The sequence below is a fragment of the Diorhabda sublineata genome, chromosome 8 (genome assembly GCF_026230105.1).
Source record: "Diorhabda sublineata isolate icDioSubl1.1 chromosome 8, icDioSubl1.1, whole genome shotgun sequence".
NCBI lineage: Eukaryota > Metazoa > Arthropoda > Insecta > Coleoptera > Chrysomelidae > Diorhabda > Diorhabda sublineata.
In genome coordinates, this window is record NC_079481.1 from 32,643,486 (window position 1) to 32,661,287 (window position 17,802).

The 17,802-nt window shown below is 31.5% G+C and overlaps 2 protein-coding genes across 3 annotated transcripts; one reads left to right on the forward strand and one right to left on the reverse strand.

Annotated features, from left to right (window-relative positions):
* The first annotated feature begins 858 nt into the window (after window positions 1–858).
* On the forward strand, window positions 859–11,040 carry LOC130448223 (G1/S-specific cyclin-E1). Of its 2 annotated transcripts, none has more exons than XM_056785500.1 (4): window positions 859–960; window positions 2,385–2,914; window positions 4,420–5,220; window positions 7,468–11,040. In XM_056785500.1, exons 2-4 carry the CDS (start codon window positions 2,432–2,434, stop codon window positions 7,909–7,911), a joined length of 1,728 nt encoding a protein of 575 aa, XP_056641478.1. In that variant the 5' UTR covers window positions 859–960; window positions 2,385–2,431; the 3' UTR covers window positions 7,912–11,040. The 2 variants fall into 2 exon arrangements, with proteins under 2 accessions (XP_056641478.1, XP_056641479.1); XM_056785501.1 differs by lacking the exon at window positions 859–960 and adding an exon at window positions 1,228–1,362.
* Window positions 11,041–11,553: 513 nt separating this feature from the next.
* Window positions 11,554–17,702, reverse strand: LOC130448224 (lysoplasmalogenase-like protein TMEM86A). Its single transcript, XM_056785503.1, has 6 exons — window positions 17,453–17,702; window positions 16,225–16,394; window positions 13,865–14,058; window positions 13,650–13,765; window positions 13,399–13,509; window positions 11,554–13,290 (listed from the first exon to the last, which is right to left on the reverse strand). Exons 1-6 carry the CDS (start codon window positions 17,471–17,473, stop codon window positions 13,183–13,185), a joined length of 720 nt encoding a protein of 239 aa, XP_056641481.1. The 5' UTR covers window positions 17,474–17,702; the 3' UTR covers window positions 11,554–13,182.
* Window positions 17,703–17,802: the final 100 nt, after the last annotated feature.

Below are 17,802 nucleotides of genomic sequence, written 5' to 3' on the forward strand. Positions count from 1 at the left end.
ATACATGAAACAACGCCCTCTAAAACCCACTTTGCTTATTAATTTGCTTAGAATTTATATATTTTGTTTTGCTAGGAAAAAACTCTTTCAAATAACATCAAGTTTATAAAAATCGGTTAAGCAGAACCGGACTTACAAACATTTTTTTATAACAAGGTTCCCACTCTCCCCTACTTGTTATTTGGAGAAATGTACTAAAACATGTAAGATGAAAGATGGGCAGAATTTATTGAAGAATTCCATTATCGTATATGAAGTACCACTTAATTTGGTAATTAAAAAAAAATTGTTAGTGGTGGTTCCAAAATTCTGAAAATAATTTCAACGTATTTCTCGAGGATACTTTTGTTATAATTTTTCCCGGAAATTGTAATGTAATCCGATCGTAAAATATGGCCGACGTTTGTTCTTGATTGCCCACCCGGTAGTATGCTGATTAATTCCATTGAAATAGCTGATTTTATAGTATAATTATTGTAATAATATCATGATACAATGGTGAAATAGTTGATTTTATAGTATAAATATTGTAATAATATCATGAAACAATTGTGCCATTGAAACACTGTATCTCTATTTTAGAAATAAGAGAGAGGATATTCCAATATTTGTTGTGAATTCTATATTACTAATAAGAAAAATTAGTCACAATATATGTCTGGTACTATTAATAGAATTTTTGAAAAAATTTTATCGAAATTCGTTCAATTTAAACTATCCTCATCCTTTTTAGCAACTTTCAATTTTATTTTTTTGTTGAATAAATAATGAAGATCCAAGTTGGCGACATTGGGTTGTCAAATTACCCGCCAGTGATATTCTACATTTACCCCCCCAAAAGAATGTCAGTTGTCAAAACATAAATGTCGTAATGTGTCAGCTGGTTGTTATCATATGTTGAATAAATCAAAACAATGAACGTTTTATTAAATATATGCATTTTTTATAAGTGAAATGAGGGTAAGTTATAAGAAATTTTCAAAGCAAATTATCTTAAAAATAATAATATCAAGAAAAAATATAGTTTAGTACTGAAATTTAGAAGTTACAAATAATAATGTCAAGGCATCATAGTATATTTAGTGTAGTTAAACTGATATTAAATTCTTACAAAATCCTAAATATCGATGTAAAATTTAGAATATCTATATATTTAATTTGAAGATAAATTTAAAATGGTACTTTACCAATATTAAAATCATACCAAATTCTTACTACTATTATGGCGGGACAAAAGATTTTGTATGGCGCCAATCTAGGATATGTCCTGTTAATCGAGCTTGGTTATGTGGTTCGTACACGTAGGAAAAATTTCGCGGTTTTAGTTTTTTCGTTAAATTAGGTATTCTACACTTTATTAAAGTAAGTTTGCTGTTTTTTAGTAGCTTTTAATATTAAAAATGATGATTTAGTTTTTACCACATTGTGATTGCATGAATTTTGATTATTCACCATACTAGGCATGATTAGGGTTACATTTTGGATTTTTTCCAAATTAAAAATCGTATATGAATATTAGGAAATATATATATTAAATAAAAATATACGTATTTTTATTAAATATCTAGTTAAATATGCCTCAATAAAGGTTATTTGTACTACCACTTTCACCTACTATGTGCATTGATTAAGGGCTTTATACTATTTGAAAATTGTCAAATATATATCATCGGGCTATTTTAAATACTTCCTTGGAAATTCGTAAAGTTTTTGTCGAAAAATAAATGCTAGGAGTGGACTTTAAATCATAATAGTGGGTTTTAAATTTTAAAAAACATGGAGGATTTCACGTCACTACTTCTAAGTGTGTGGTAACTTTACGATTTTTATTAATCGGGTAGATGAGGTTTGATTTTAGTAATTATTTAGTACTAAACGAAATTATTTTATTCTGTAAGAGAAATTAGATTCTATAATAAAATAATCATGACAGCATGGTTAACCTATGCACAATGTGGGATCAATTTAACAATCAAAGCTGTTAGATAAATTGTGCTTTGGGAATAAGGAAGCTGAAATCTACAATTTTTAATTGAATTTCATTGATTTATAAATAGGTACGATTCCAAGGAGTAAATTTTTTTGTTTGTCTGATCAAAAATTTAATAGTATGAGGGATTTTGGTACATTTTCCATATTAATATGAAATTATCTATATTTATGGAGGTATTGATTTCCCATTTGCTTATTATTTCTTCAAATAATTCTATAGAACTTTCATATATGTTTATTGTCGTTTTGGATGTCATATTTATGTAAAATTGGCCATTTTTTGTTACTATATAATAAATATTTTAACAAAACTAGTGCACTATACAGATTTTACTAAAAAAATACATTCAAAAGTTTATTTAGATCTAACAGGTACATCTTTCCTCTCACAGGTTGATCAATTTCATACATAACATCATTAAAAGACTGTATATTGAAAATGTCAAACCGCAGTACAAAATCTGACGACAAACGTTCTTTACAATCAACTGAAAACTTTAAAGAATACGACGTTGAAAAACTGAACTCCGTAGGACACAATTCTGAAGGAGAATATGCCGAAACGTCTAAACTTTCCTTCCAGGACCTACTACGAATCCACCACAAGCAAACCGTTTGGGGTTTCCAATTCGGTAAAGAAGCCAGAGAGAGTAGTTTAGCTAGGGACAAAAACAAAAATAAAGATGCCGATTGGGAAAAATGTGACGAAACGCAGACTGTTGTGGATAGTGACACAGCTAGCACGAGTAGCTGTAAAAGTATTACTGAAAAGGATCACAAGACACCTCACAGTAGGAAGAGAACTGGTGTCCGAAGGACTGGAAAAAGGAAAAATAGTTCAAAGGCCACGAATGATTTTGTTTCACCACAGAAAACCAGGAAGGCACCGTTACCTTTGATGGATTGGGCAGACTCCAAGGAGGTTAGTGTTGATATTTGTATTGTTTGGGGGGGATTTCTCTTAATTAAGGTTCTTAATGATGTATTCGTGTAGGTTATTGAGAACTATGATTTATTTAACTGGACCATGTTTTTCGTGATATTTCATTTTGTTTTTAGATCTTTTCTGATCAAAACATTTTGATAAACACTTTAATATATTGAAACGTTAAGTGTTTAACTGATTTTCTATCAAAACAGACTTAAAATCAAGATAAATAATTATGAAAAATTTTTTCAGTTTTGAGAAACATTTTAACCAAAAGCATTGGGTGTAAATAGGCTTCGAAATAATAATAATAAAACGGGAGTACAAGTTACACTGAAAAAAATAGTTTTTTCATTAAAAAAAACCTATTTCTACATTACTTAAGTAAATTTAATGTAACGTAAAATATCATTTTACAGTGAACATAGAAATTTATGGTATTTGTATTATTTTGGAAGATTTATTATTGACTTTAGGTTACTTCTGATAGAGATAAATTTCAGAAACTAAGAAATGAAAAAAAAATATTTTTTAGAGACAAATTTTGAAAAATACTTCAGATAAATTGTCTACGATCAGCTGATTTAGACAGCTGCGATTTTTTTCAAAACATATATGGCAACATCGCTCTATCACGTGGTGAGATTGGTCCGAATGCCATTGGGTGTAATAAGTTTCGAAGTCGTGACGTCACTTAAATCGAAAGTGAACTAATAAGATGGGAAACTGAGCTACACTGAGAAAAATAGTTGTTTCATTTAAAAAAAAGTAATAGTACGTTGTGTGGCTATTAAATAACAGTACAGGAAGTCTCTTTCTTCTTCTTTTCTTCTTCATATTCTATCTTCTGAAACAGAAAAAAGTCGCACGGTGCCAAATCTGGTGAGTACGGCGGGTATTCGAGCACTGGAGTGCACTTACTGGCCAAATACTGCTTCGCAGATAGCGCGTTATGGGCGGGTGTCATTTTTTACGCAGTGCTGCCAAAACTGACGAATAGTAAGTCTGGTATATCCGTCCGGAACCCATTCAGTCATCGCGGTACCGTTAATGTCGAAAAAAACGATTAACATTGACTTGAATTTTGATTTGTTTTCTCTTTGCCCTCACAGCACCACTCAAAAACACGCGCACGAGATAGAGAATTGTCCCCGTAGGCTTCTTGAAACAATTTATAGCACCCAGTCGGAGTTTTTTGCGATTTAACGAGAAATTTGAGATTGATACTTTGTTCGACGTTGTACGAGAAAAAAACACGTTCGTTTCAAACCGCTACGGCACAAATACTATAATAGTGACGGCATAGACAAGATATCTAGATACCCACGCCCTCTAGGCACGCAGACTCGAATAGCCAGACCTCGTATACTTGTCAAAAAACACGGTGGTGTGATTTTCCACTCAATATCGCTCAAAATTTGTTGTTGGGTCGTATTTGAATGTTTTTATGTATGAATAATATAAGTGACTAATTTAATTTTTAATTCTATTCCACTCAGGTATGGTTATATATGGTTTACAAAGAAGAAGCTTCGTTGAATCTACGGAATCCCCGACTTTTCGAAGACTTTTCGAACTTCATGCCGCGCATGCGCGCCATATTATTAGACTGGGTGATGGAGGTATGCGAGGTTTATCATTTACGTCGAGTTACATATTACCTGTGCGTAGATTATTTCGATAGATTTCTTTCCATACGGCCGGACGTACCGAAAAATCAATTACAATTAGTCGGCGTGACATGTTTGTTTTTGGCGTCGAAATTGGAGGAAGTCTACCCGCCGAGATTATCCGAATTTTCTTACGTGTGCGACGGAGCTTGCAGTCCGGACGAAATTCTGGCCTGCGAATTATTAATTTTGAACAGTTTAGGTTGGGATTTGAACATAATGACGCCGAGCGATTGGTTGAATCTCTATATGCAGATACATTTCCAAGTGGGAAATGTAACCAGACAAAAGTTACACGTCGATATGAATAGACAGTTTTTTTTCCCCCAATATTCCGGCTATCAATTTACCAGAGCTTCGCAATTATTGGATATGCTGAGTTTGGATCCGGGATTTTTGAAATTTAGCTATAGTACGATAGCTGCAGCCGCTATGTATTTTATGTACGGTAAAAGTGTGGCGTTGAATACTTCGGGTTTGTCGTGGACGCAGCTGCAACCTTGCGCCGAATATATGGCCGTGTTTTATCATGTCATAAGGGACAGTCCTGATCCGAGGTTGCAAAGTTGTAAAGGAGATAACGCAGTCGATGAACCAGCAACTAATTCGTTGGATAGTATCAGGCATAATGTGAGTATTCTATTCATTTATTCGACGTTCAATAATTTTAACGTCGAAATTTTTGCTAAATCGTCCTCTATCTACACTTCAACCGTTTAAATCCGAGTAAAATTTAGTTAAACTTGCGGTGATTTTCATCGTTTCTATTTGTTGATAGGTTTCTCAAATAACTTTTCAACTTTCGAAGATGAAAAACCGTAACATCGACCGATTAGTTTGACTTGTCATCAGTGTAAAGTTATGGAGAAGATAATAGCAAAAGGAACCAACAACATGGGTTCATGCCTGGTCGATCCACAACAACAAATCTTCTGGCACGTCTAGACCGGCGGACCACTGCTTATGACAATGTCGGATGTCATATACCTGGACTTTGAAAAGGCATTCGACATAGATTGTTGTTACACAAACTAGAGCGTCTTGGAATAAGAGGGAATCTTTTGGCACCAATTTCATCCTTTCTCCAGCTTAGGCAGTTCCAAGTGAAAGCGAACGGTACTTTGTCGACCAAACGCGAGGTTCTTAGTGGAGTACCTCAAGGATCTGTTCTTGGTCCCCTTCTCTTTGTGATCATTCTTTGCTGATGGTACAAGTCTGCCTTTGAGCGGCAGTTACTCCAAGATGACTTGAAAAATGAAGCTCAATGAAACAAAATGTAGTGTCCTACAAATTGGTTCAAACAATACCGGAAGAGCTAATACATTAATGATCGCCAAAGTGATCTTGGAGTTATAGTGACCGAAAACCTAGTCGAGAAAGTCAACTCATTCACTTATATGGTACAAAAAGCTTTTAAGGATCACTCAGTTGAGACGATATGGCTTCTTTACAAATCGTATATGAGGCCAAAGCGCATTCAGTGTGGAATCCGTATTTTGTGAAAGCGAAGGGTTACTAAACTACCTCCCCCGCTGAAAGATTTATGCTACGAAGAACCCTACCCACTCTCGGAGAACGTCGCTTCAGAGGAGACTATAAAGTTGATCCGGAAGAACTTTTTGACAAATCGTGTAGTATTTGTGCGGTATGCATTAGAAGAAGAGACAGTGATTGCTGCAAATACAAATATTTTCTCAAGAACAGATTTGATGCTGGACACTCGGCTACAAACAATCAAAAATAATAATAATATAATAAGTCGTGTGACTGACACACAGATGGCGCTGCCATCGTCAAATCCGTATGACGTTTATGAAGTACCAACTTTCCAAAGACTATGTGTCAAATTTCATGACATTTCGATTAGTCAGAAAAAAGTGACAGCCATTTAAGTGATTTTATTATCATTGCTTCTTAATGTTGCTTGATGTCTTCAAAAGTGTTATCCGGATTCAGCTCCACCGAACAGAACCATTTGTTATTGATTTGCTGGATTTGAACGTGGTCTTTCAGACACCGATGATGATGATTAACGTTCTGGTCGTCCAATTGGGGTGGTTACATCAAATAAGTCCTCGAATTGGTTATATCGAATCGTAAATTGAAATTTCGTGAAATAGCCGAGGCCGTAAAGACATCAGAAGGCAATTATGCATGAACATTTCACCATGAGAAAGTTTCTGAGTGGACTGCAGCCGGTGAACCACGTCCGAAGCGTCCAAAGGCGCGCAAGTCCGCTGGGAAGTTTATGGCTTCAGTATTTTGGGTTGCGCATGGAATATTTCCAAAAGGGAGCTAAGCTAAATAGAGTTGTTGGATAGTTTGAATACAAAAACGGCCAAGACAATGCACCGATTCAAAAATCGATGGTTAAATTGAACGAATTACATTTTGAAGAGAGATCGGGAAGTGTGCGTGGTTATCTTGCAAAAATGCGGTCATTGACCGTACGCCCAACGAATCCTCGTTTGCCTATCCGTTATCCAAAATGAACATTAAGGTACTTCCGCACACATAACGCGTGGAGTCACTTGCCCACGCACACATCCCAGACAGGTTTAATTCTTCTTCAATGAGGCCGTGAGGAATCTGATCGTTTTAGTACACGTAGTACGTACCGTGCAGTTTGCAGGTTGCTTTATTCGACCACAAAATGGTATATTGGAACTGCATGCGAAGTACCACTCGAAAATTCCTTCCGCTGCGCGTGGTGGAAACCAGGACGGTCAATTCTCTCGATAGCAGCACTGCGGATTGGTTCGGTCGTCAAAAACGCGGCGCGTCGGTAACAGAGCCCTTGATCAAGAATTTCTGTTGAACGATTTGGTAGCGGCGGTTAAACGATTATTTTTATTTTTCAATATTTTTTTTTTTTAGGTAAAAAATTTGGTGAAAGACGAAAACCATTCGCTCCAAACGCACGTAGTAAACATGGAATACTTCGAAAAATCGGCGATAATACGCCTTGAACAAATGGGTTTGAAAGTAGAAAGGACTTATGTGAAAAAGAAGAAAGACAAAACGTCGAGTTCGATTTGCGAAGAAAATAGCAAAGAAAACGAAATAGACGATCCACAAAATTATTTATGCATGTACGAATTGGAAAAATTAAGTTGCGAAGCGGAACTTTTAAGCGACGAAGAATTATCTATAACGCCGCCACATACTTCGGACGCGAATCTGATTTTGCCCGAAGAGAACAAAGCAGTTTTAAGTTTCGATGAAATTTTGGAAGGTATCGTTAAATGTAATAAAAAAAATATACCTCTACAGGAATTAGATAGTAATTTAGAGAATATTAGAGAGAGCGGTTCGGATTAGACTTATATTTAAGTTTTATTTTAATTTGAGCTTTGGACGAATTTGAGAGTTTCTATAATATGATGGTAAAATTTTCCACTACAACCCCTTGTTTCCCAAGTGGTTATCGTGATCATTATCATCCCACATCGATCCGGATTGGAGAATATTCGTCTTCTTCAATTTGGCGTGACGTGGGTGCGATCGCCCTCAGTAAAACATTGAAATAGGGAAGATCGAGAAAGTAACCTTCGATTTTTGCAAAAACCTCTAATGATTTGTGCCTCATATGCCCCGCAACACTTTTTCGGTTTCTATAGATTTCACAGATTCAGAAAAAAAATTAAGCCGCGGTTGTTCATCCGTTCTCTAGAGCAAAAACCAAGTGAACCAGAAGGGGAATCGTCCATTAAATGTTGTCCACGTTCCGAATTACTTAATACCCTTACAATTTTTTGAAACAACTGTAGTAAGACCACTTTTTTGCATGTTCTGAATCTTTATCGGGTTATAGTTCACTTGCTCTCTCCAACTGATCAAAGTATCTTCCCATTTGTTCTCTATTAAACGCCCGTGCTCTGCTAGAAGAGATTTATTCCTTCTATAATCACCAAAAACACTGAACACCATCAAATACCCTTACAGATTTAATTGTTGCTCACAGAGAAGCCAAATTCAGCGCCATCTAGTGACAAATCAATAAGTACACTGTCTGGCTCTGGTGCTCCAACCTTACTATTTGTAATGATGTCATATTTAGGTAATAAAATTTAGTAAAACGACAATTTTTCACCCCTAGGTAATGTTTTTTTGAAAATTTATCTATATATCAAAATTTAAGCTCAAATTATACTCTTATAAGTTCAAAGCGCAAATAATACTGTAGTAAACTGTGTGATTTGTAATTTAAGATCATGTTATATGTCATTTTTTTTTTAATTTATGGTGAACACTTTTATACGTTTTAATAATTCATTAATTTGGTGTATATTTCGTTTTATCGTCATTTATACAAAAAAAAAAAATTGGAATTTTGGATTGGTTTCGTTACCAAATTAATTTTAGATGAAATAGTTTAGTTGGTAATTTTCTCTTTATCGTTCTACGATCAAATCATTTTAAACTCCATCGCACAGAATCCAAAAGACGTAACTTCATAAATATGTCCAGTCGGTCAACTTAAAACACTTTTATAAGTTAGTGGTTCGTATCCGGCTCGAAAGACCAACTAATTTAGTCTAAAACCACTTGTATAAGTTAGTGGTTCATACCAGGCTCGAAGGACCAACTAATTTAGTCTACAACCACTTCTATAAGTTAGTGGTTCATACCAGGCTCGAAGGACCAAACAATTTAGTCTAAATCCACTTGTATAAGTTAGTGGTTCATACCAGGCTCGAAGGACCAACTAATTTAGTCTAAAACCACTTCTATAAGTTAGTGGTTCATACCAGGCTCGAAGGACCAACTAATTTAGTCTACAACCACTTCTATAAGTTAGTGGTTCATACCAGGCTCGAAGGACCAAACAATTTAGTCTAAATCCACTTGTATAAGTTAGTGGTTCATACCAGGCTCGAAGGACCAACTAATTTAGTCTAAAACCACTTCTATAAGTTAGTGGTTCATACCAGGCTCGAAGGACCAACTAATTCAGTCTACAACCATTTGTATAAGTTAGTGGTTCATACCAGGCTCGAAGGACCAACTAATTTAGTCTACAACCACTTCTATAAGTTAGTGATTCATACCCGGCTCGAATGACCAAACAATTTAGTTGTTAGTATTAATTTAGTGATACTAATCAATTCAATAATATTTCCAAATCATATTATAGGATGAATGAAGATCATTTTTTGTTTTAAGTTGATATTTTAGTGATTTTGATACTTTTTCAAATGATGCGGAACGTATTATTCCGGTGAAATGTAGTTTCAAATTACTTTACGAAAGGAAAAATTATTTATTTTAACAAATTTAATACTCGATTTCATTTGAGAAGTAGTAAATAATTGAAAATTACTAAAAAATATTATATCGTAATGCTTTTCGTATTTATGAACACTCTATATATTCTTAAGGTGAATTAATAAGCACTGTCTCTTATGTTCTCAATTTATTTAAATACTACACTTAACTAATTAATATAATTCACTTTTCACTATCACTTAACTAATTTATTTAAATTCTTTGAATACTTGTCTATTTCACTATGAATATTTATTATAAACTAAACTAAACAAAAAACTATAAGAAACAATGTAAATAAACCGCCTGATATAAAAACAAAGATCAAACGAATTCCGGGTATTTCATCAAAGACGGCGCCTTCGCCGAATTTTTAGTTACTTGTGACGTGAAATATTTTTCTGAAAATTATTTCCTGTTCAATTTATATGACATATTTGAAGTTACGTCTTATGTACGTGATCCGTTGTCGACTTTATTTGTTTAAAATGTTTTGTAACGAAAAGTTACGAGTGTGTTGTAAGGAACGAAATGATTGTATTTACTATTTTTCTTTTCATATTTTTATAAATACTTGTGAATTTGAAGTTATTAACCGTTAAAACCTAACATGTTTTTAATAATCTTGAATTTGTTTTCATTATAACCAAAATTTTATGTAGAATAATTATTTTGTTTTGTCCTATTTAGTAGATGATTAAGTTTTAGCGGGAATGTTTTTTGTTTTGTCCTCACAATACATTTTCCTTTGTACATTATCGTTTTTTTCCTTTAAATTGAGGAAACAAAAACAATTTGATCTCAAATTATCTGATTTGTGTATATTAAGAGTTGAAAATTAATTTTAGACAGGCGGTTTTGATTGGAAAAGCAAATTATGTACAGTAAAAGCATATTTTTAACCCTCTAATATTAAAAAAAGCCTGACGCCGTTTTTTTTCGAATATGACATTTTAACTTATTTTAAAATAATACAGCTTCCAATTATTTTCTATTTATTGTTTCCGATGCTTTTTTTGGACATAAGGTATAATATTTAATTAGAAAAAAACATATTTGGTTGAAAAAACAGTTTCAAAGATGCAGGATTTTGTACATTACAAAACACAGAAATTTATAATGTTTTCGATGTAAATATTGACCTGGATTATTTGTGAATAAAGAAATCTATTTTTATTTCTCTATTTTGGTTTTATTTTGTTTAATTGTGAGCTGATCCAATTAAATTTTTATTAGTCCCGTCAAATTAGACCAAAAAATAAGAGTGATTGTAGATACATTCCCATTTTTTTGGCACCCAATATTTTTAAATTGTTTGATATGATGATTCGATAAAGGCGGTTAAATTTGAAGCTTTTTACAGTGAAGAGCATGAATTCATACAGTCTTGAGGTCATTCGGACTGCAGATGTTGCTTTTTGACAGTGATCAACGTATCCCAGTATAAAGAAACGCATATTATGGCGATCATTAAGAATTTGTTGTTACTTGTCACTTTACAACCATATTCACTCTATATATGATAAATCCTGTCCACATCATTATAATAATTATTTAGAATTAACTTGAAGAGGTGGAAATCCGTGTTGGTCAATTTTAAGATATTAGATATTCAGAAAAACCAGTGACTTTTTAAATAATGGTACATGTTAACAAAGTTAATTGCAATATATGTACATTTAAGCAATAAAACAATTTAACTTGCTACACCTTTATTTATTTCTTACATATAGGGAAATATTTAATCACAGATACAAAAAGTCTATTTTAGTGCAGTCTAATATGTATAAATTGGGTTTCAAAAACAAAACAATATTTTCGTTAATAAAATAATACAAATTGAAAGTAAAATTAATAAAGAAGTAAAATATCCTCGGGAATCAATTTGAATTAAATCAAAACATAAATATACTGTTATTTTGAATAATACTAAAGTAAACAGATCTTTATTTTTGAGCACTAAATTTTGAACTTTTCAAAATATACAGACAATATAAAACACGGAGGAACATCATCGTCTGTTTACCTTTTTATTTTTCATGTTCTAGTAAAATCTAAAATCGCGATAAAGAAACATTTAAAACATGTTATTAAAATCTGTTGAAACTTAACATCTAAATCAAATCGTCTCATATAATTAGAAAAATAATTTCGTAATTATTATTGAATTCATTATAAAATGACGAAACAATTTTTAAATCTAAATATTGTAATAACGGGTTACCCAATTGTTTATTATTATATTTTTGACGAATTAAAAAATATAATCAACAGTAGATGTTTATATTTTAAGGATGTATATATTTATATTAATTTTATAATACTAAACTCTAAATATATTATTTAATGAAAAGCTTCAAGAATAATAAAAACATTAAGAAGACTTTACTTTGATGATATGAATAGGCACATACACAAAAAATACACCTTAATAATTAAAAACTGTAATCTACGTAATTTTTAGAAATATATTTTCTATTAAATTCTCATTTTATTATGACAAATGACATAAAAATGAAGTGCCAGAGATTATCTATATTTAGATGGTTCACGACACTATTATTAATTCTAACTAAATTGGCGCCACCTTGGAGTGTAAAGTACAACTACTAATTTCATGACAATGAAATTTTACTAACGGCGCGAAATTTGAATGTTCACAGAAGTTCGTATCAGTTATGAATTTTAAGATTTTGTTTTAATAAAAATGTTTCTTTGTTGGAAGATAAAGGTATTGGATAATATATATTAATCATCAATTTCGTAAACAAAATCAAATGCATCACTATAATAAAGGAATAGTAAATTTAATATGCAATAGGAAATTCTACGAGGAATTATTTTTATGTATGAAAGTGTATACGAAAGATGAAATGGTATATATCGACGTATAATTGTTAAAATTTGAGACATACTTCATTTTTTTTTCATTTTTAGATTGAAAAAGTTTTAAGAAACTTTGTTATAATAAAATAACCTCAACTTTTTTTTACATCTCCAAAATTATGAATCACCCTATATACAAAGTTAATTCTTGTTATTTCGATATTTATAGGAACCAATTGAGATAGTAAATAGGGGTAAAAAGTGCTTATAAACGATAAAATCTATAATTACAAAAGTGGAAGATACGTTTTTTTGGAAAAATATTGTTAGAATTTTGAAAAAAAAATCAAATGTATGGTAAACACTTGAACTACAAAAATGTAGAAAATATAAATAACAAATATAATTCAGATCCGACATCTAGTTGGATTTTTTTTATACAGATTAATAAATTTTGGCCTACATTTGAGCTATTTTTCAATTTTTATTTCTTATTATCTACGTTGATTTTTTCTTGTTTTTGTTTACGTTTAACGAAGCCGTAGCATCTACTACGCTTACCGCTATACCAAATTGTCCAGCGTAGTACGTGGACATTACCAATGCCTAAAACAATATATGAAAATAACTCAACGTTTTAATTTGACATTCCAAATATAACCTAAAAATTTCATCAAACACCACACTCGACAAATATCAATTATATCTCTTTACCTGTATATGATCAATTTTGAATTTAAATCTGTCGATACCGATGAGTAAATCGGAAAAAGCAAACAAGATGCTACCAGCACAAGAACAAAGTTTGCTCCACGTCCATAAATCCTAAAAGTGAATTATTCAGAATAACACACCAGTCATACAATTAGAGGTGAGTTGTTATTTCCAAAACGGTACTTAATAACAACTTATAGATAGAAAAATATAATTAAGAATCGAAGTAACTGGGCAATTTCGGTACTAACCTCAAAAAATTGTACTCTAGCAGAAGCCCTCCATAACATCGTCGTTATTACAAAAATATAAATAGGAACACCGAATGTGATCACACCCTGTAAATCTGGCAGTAGATAAAGTACAACTAAAAAAATATTAAAACTGAAGTTATACGGAACCGATTATTCATTCCAATTATTTGAACGCCCCGCGTATTAACCAATATTCACATTATAATTCTTACCCATAGTGCCTAAAGTATACAAAACTATAGCTAAAGGTATTTGTAATGGTTTGAAACCGAAAGCTAGTATGTATTGAAGGTGTCCTATTATAAAAGCCAACATTCCTAAATCAAAATATTGATTCCATATTAAAAGAGCATCTCCAATACAACAGAATATCAACCCGGTAAGAATTCTTCGGGAATATCTGTATCTGTAATAAAATTGGAATTGACATACTTATCGATATTGCCATTAACAGTTTTTATAATTACTATAAACAAATATATTAGTAGCTTCTCCAAAATTGTATCATTTAAGCAGCGTTGCCAGTTTTGATTTTACAATTTTCCTATTAATACCAAGTGAAACAAATTTGTTTTCACAACTTTATAACCTCGAATAAATATAAAATTATTCTTATACAGTGTGTCCCTGTATACTATTTGAGACTGTTAAGGCACTAAGTAATGGTAAGTCGAAGACGATGGAACTGTTGTGGGGGGTTGATTAAGAAACATTTTATTTTCGTACCATGGATAATTTCCTAAGCAAATTATCCATTGGGTGAAATTTTTTTTTAAATCAACTGTCAGATCAGTCATATTTTGAGCCCCCATATACGCTTCTGCTATGTATTATCGAGTATATAAGAATTAAAATTACATATGTCTTCGCATTTATAAGATTTTTCAGAGTATTTAAAGTTAAATAACGCTAATTACTAAAAAAATATCCATAACATTAGATTAATTACAAAACTGACATAGAATTTCTAGATATGTGTAAAGTAACAATAAATAGTGAATTACATAGAGTCTGGCAACACTGTATAATATCTCTGATATATTATATATGTCAAATTTCATAAAACGTAAATAAGTATAATAAAAACATAAAACGCAGTTAATTTATTATTTCACATCAAGCAATGAATATATTTAAGGGAATTTCAGCCAAGAATCGCTTGCTTTCTCATAAATTATGTGTATTCGATCTATTTCCATTATAGTATTATAGTACCTACGTATTCTCGTCCGCCATTTTGGTACCTTCGTCGAACAATAGTATATAGAGAGTAGCATGTAAAGATAGTTGAATCCTTGATTCTTTTGTAATATTCTCATAAAATATTGTTGTTTGAAAGTTTTACAAAACATTTTTAATTACCTTAATAAAGTTAATTGCTGATTTAAAAAACTGAAAACTGAATAGACTTTATCTTGTGAATGCGTTGTTCTTAGACATTTCCAGTGTTGTCAAATGAAAAAAATTGTTACACACTTTATTACGATTCGATCATTTTATTTAAAAAATGTTGAAATATTAATTTAAAATAGAGATATCACTTGTTTTTAAATAAATATGAACAATAGAATTTCTTTTTCTAAAGGTGCAGATTCATAGTGACGCTTGACGTGGTCTTAGAACGCCAAATGAGGTCACGTGATTCAATTTTGACTTGAGCGTACACTTAAAAATTAATTTAGTGTCAAAACTAAACATTCAGCTTTTTAAATATAGTATTATAGCGTAAACCCTTAACCTATATTATCAGCTGTTCACTAGTGTTCATATTCAACATAAATTTTATGATTATAGGTTAATATACTATTACTAAACCAAGTAACGTTCACAAACCACGTGATCTCCTGAACAAATCAAATTTCACTTGCGGAATGTTATAGCATGTGTCATGTTCGCGCCATCTAGTGAATTTTTTTCAAAGCGATAAATAAAATTAATCACACATATTTTGAAATCGTTTAATAATAGTTTTTTTTGGGATATTTATGCTCGAATTACACGAGGCGGAAATATAAATAATTGTATTCCGTAATTAAAGCATTTCAAAGTTTGCAGACAATGTGGGTCATTTTGTTTATTTTTTATCATATTGCGTAGTTTATGGGTTTACATTTCCCGAGTGAATAAAAAAACTGTCGATAATATAGCACAAAACAACATGTTAATGTAAACAAAATAGTATTTCTAATCTCTAATCGGAAAGTTATTCTAGTCAGTAAAGGATTATAGATAATAGAATGCGAATTTTTAATCACTTGAGTATAACATTTAACTATCACTATACACGTGTAATTATAATAAATATATGCATATTGGGTTATTTATTTCACACTCGATAACGTAATTCATCCAATTACCAAGAATATATTACGAAAATTCCATGTAAATAATAATCAACAAATTACATGTTTAATAATATACACGTCAAGTTAGCCCCGCCATCTACACTCTCAAATGAACACCACTATGTCATATTGGAGGAAGCTGTGAAATATTTATTATTTCCAGATACTGGTATAGAGATGGGAGTTTCTACTTTTACTTGGTATAAAAGATATAATTTTATACTTACTCATCTCCCAAGCTCATTCCGTTAAGTAAAACGAACAACATCAGACTGATTATCGGCAGACATTTTAATATTAAACTGAAAAACGAAGGTTTATCTTGTGGAATGAATATTACGAAATATATAGCAACGGTTTTAAAAAATGGCACCAATTTAGGCCCAACCGTTCTCACCTAAAAATAGGACAGCATCTCAATAAGAAAAACGTCAAATAAATAATCAATAACGAAAATTCTTCTTCTTTTATAATATTGGTTTGACGTTTCAAACCAAACGGTTTCAAAGATTAAGTTGGGTTAGATTTTCGGTCTTCAAGTATCGATATCTCGAAAACTAAACGAGATATCGAAAATTTTTATTATTCAGTTTCGATTTATTTCGGATCGATATACAAAATGGCATAGCCAAATACCGGCGCCACGTAAATCGTACGCATGCCATATCACGAGTTATTCCAATAATGAGAAGTTTTAGTTAAAATCAAAATTCAATGACCATATTATTTATTACATATCGTAAATCAATGGTAATGACGTCTTGAATCCACGCCATTAAAAGAAATTTTTGTTTTATTACGTTACCAATAATTTAAATAATAAACAATATGGCGATATTCATGACGTCATTACTACTACCAATTTATATCTTAGCTGTCATTAATGGCGTATATCAAGAATTTAATATTTCTACAAAATTTAAAAATGTTTTTATAAAATTACACCCACAGTTTATTTTTATTTTTGTTATCGTCTGTATTATTTTTGTTTACGAACTCGTTTGTTATTTATTTCCGGTTATTTTTTACCTTTGAAGTTTGAACAAAGGAAAGTTTGGTGTCATAAACAACTTTGTAACCATTATCGATTCTTTTGAATTTAAAAATAAGTACTATTTTATACAGGGCGAGTCTTTATTAATTAACGGGTATCATAAGAATTAAAAAATCAAATAAGGTGTGTAAACACTATAGACAATGGTTAATTTCACAAATCACCCTGTAAATTAACCCTGATGGCTTCTACATATGGTAAAAGTATGTAAAGTTCTTTATGACTCACCCTGTATAGAGCCTCAAGTGTTATAACATACATTCCGTATCATAATACGTTGTAATTTTCTATTTTCAATGAAAACTATTATCGTAAGAAAGTTAGTTAATGATTTTCCTAATATAATTAATAAAATAATAGTATCTGTTGCACTATTAATAAAAACGTGCAAAAAAACTCACCACTTTGATAACAGACGACATATCGACTTTTCCCAACAATTTCCAGGTTAAATCACTCGAATTTTAATATAAAATTTATAATTAGGAGGTATGGTTAAACTTAATCATACAAATACTACTCTACAACGAACAACAAACGTCAAAATTAAAATCAGCTGTTGTATATAAACAATACTGATTCAGTTACTTGAGTTAATAACGTCGCAAGCTCTATTTCAATGTCGTTTCGACCCGAAGCGAAGTTGTATGTATTATTTCACGCAACGTTGCCGGCTTTCGCTACGGAAATTTTCTAGTAGAAAAAATAGGCCGTGGAAACGATTACTGTTTATGATAACATTAACATTTTT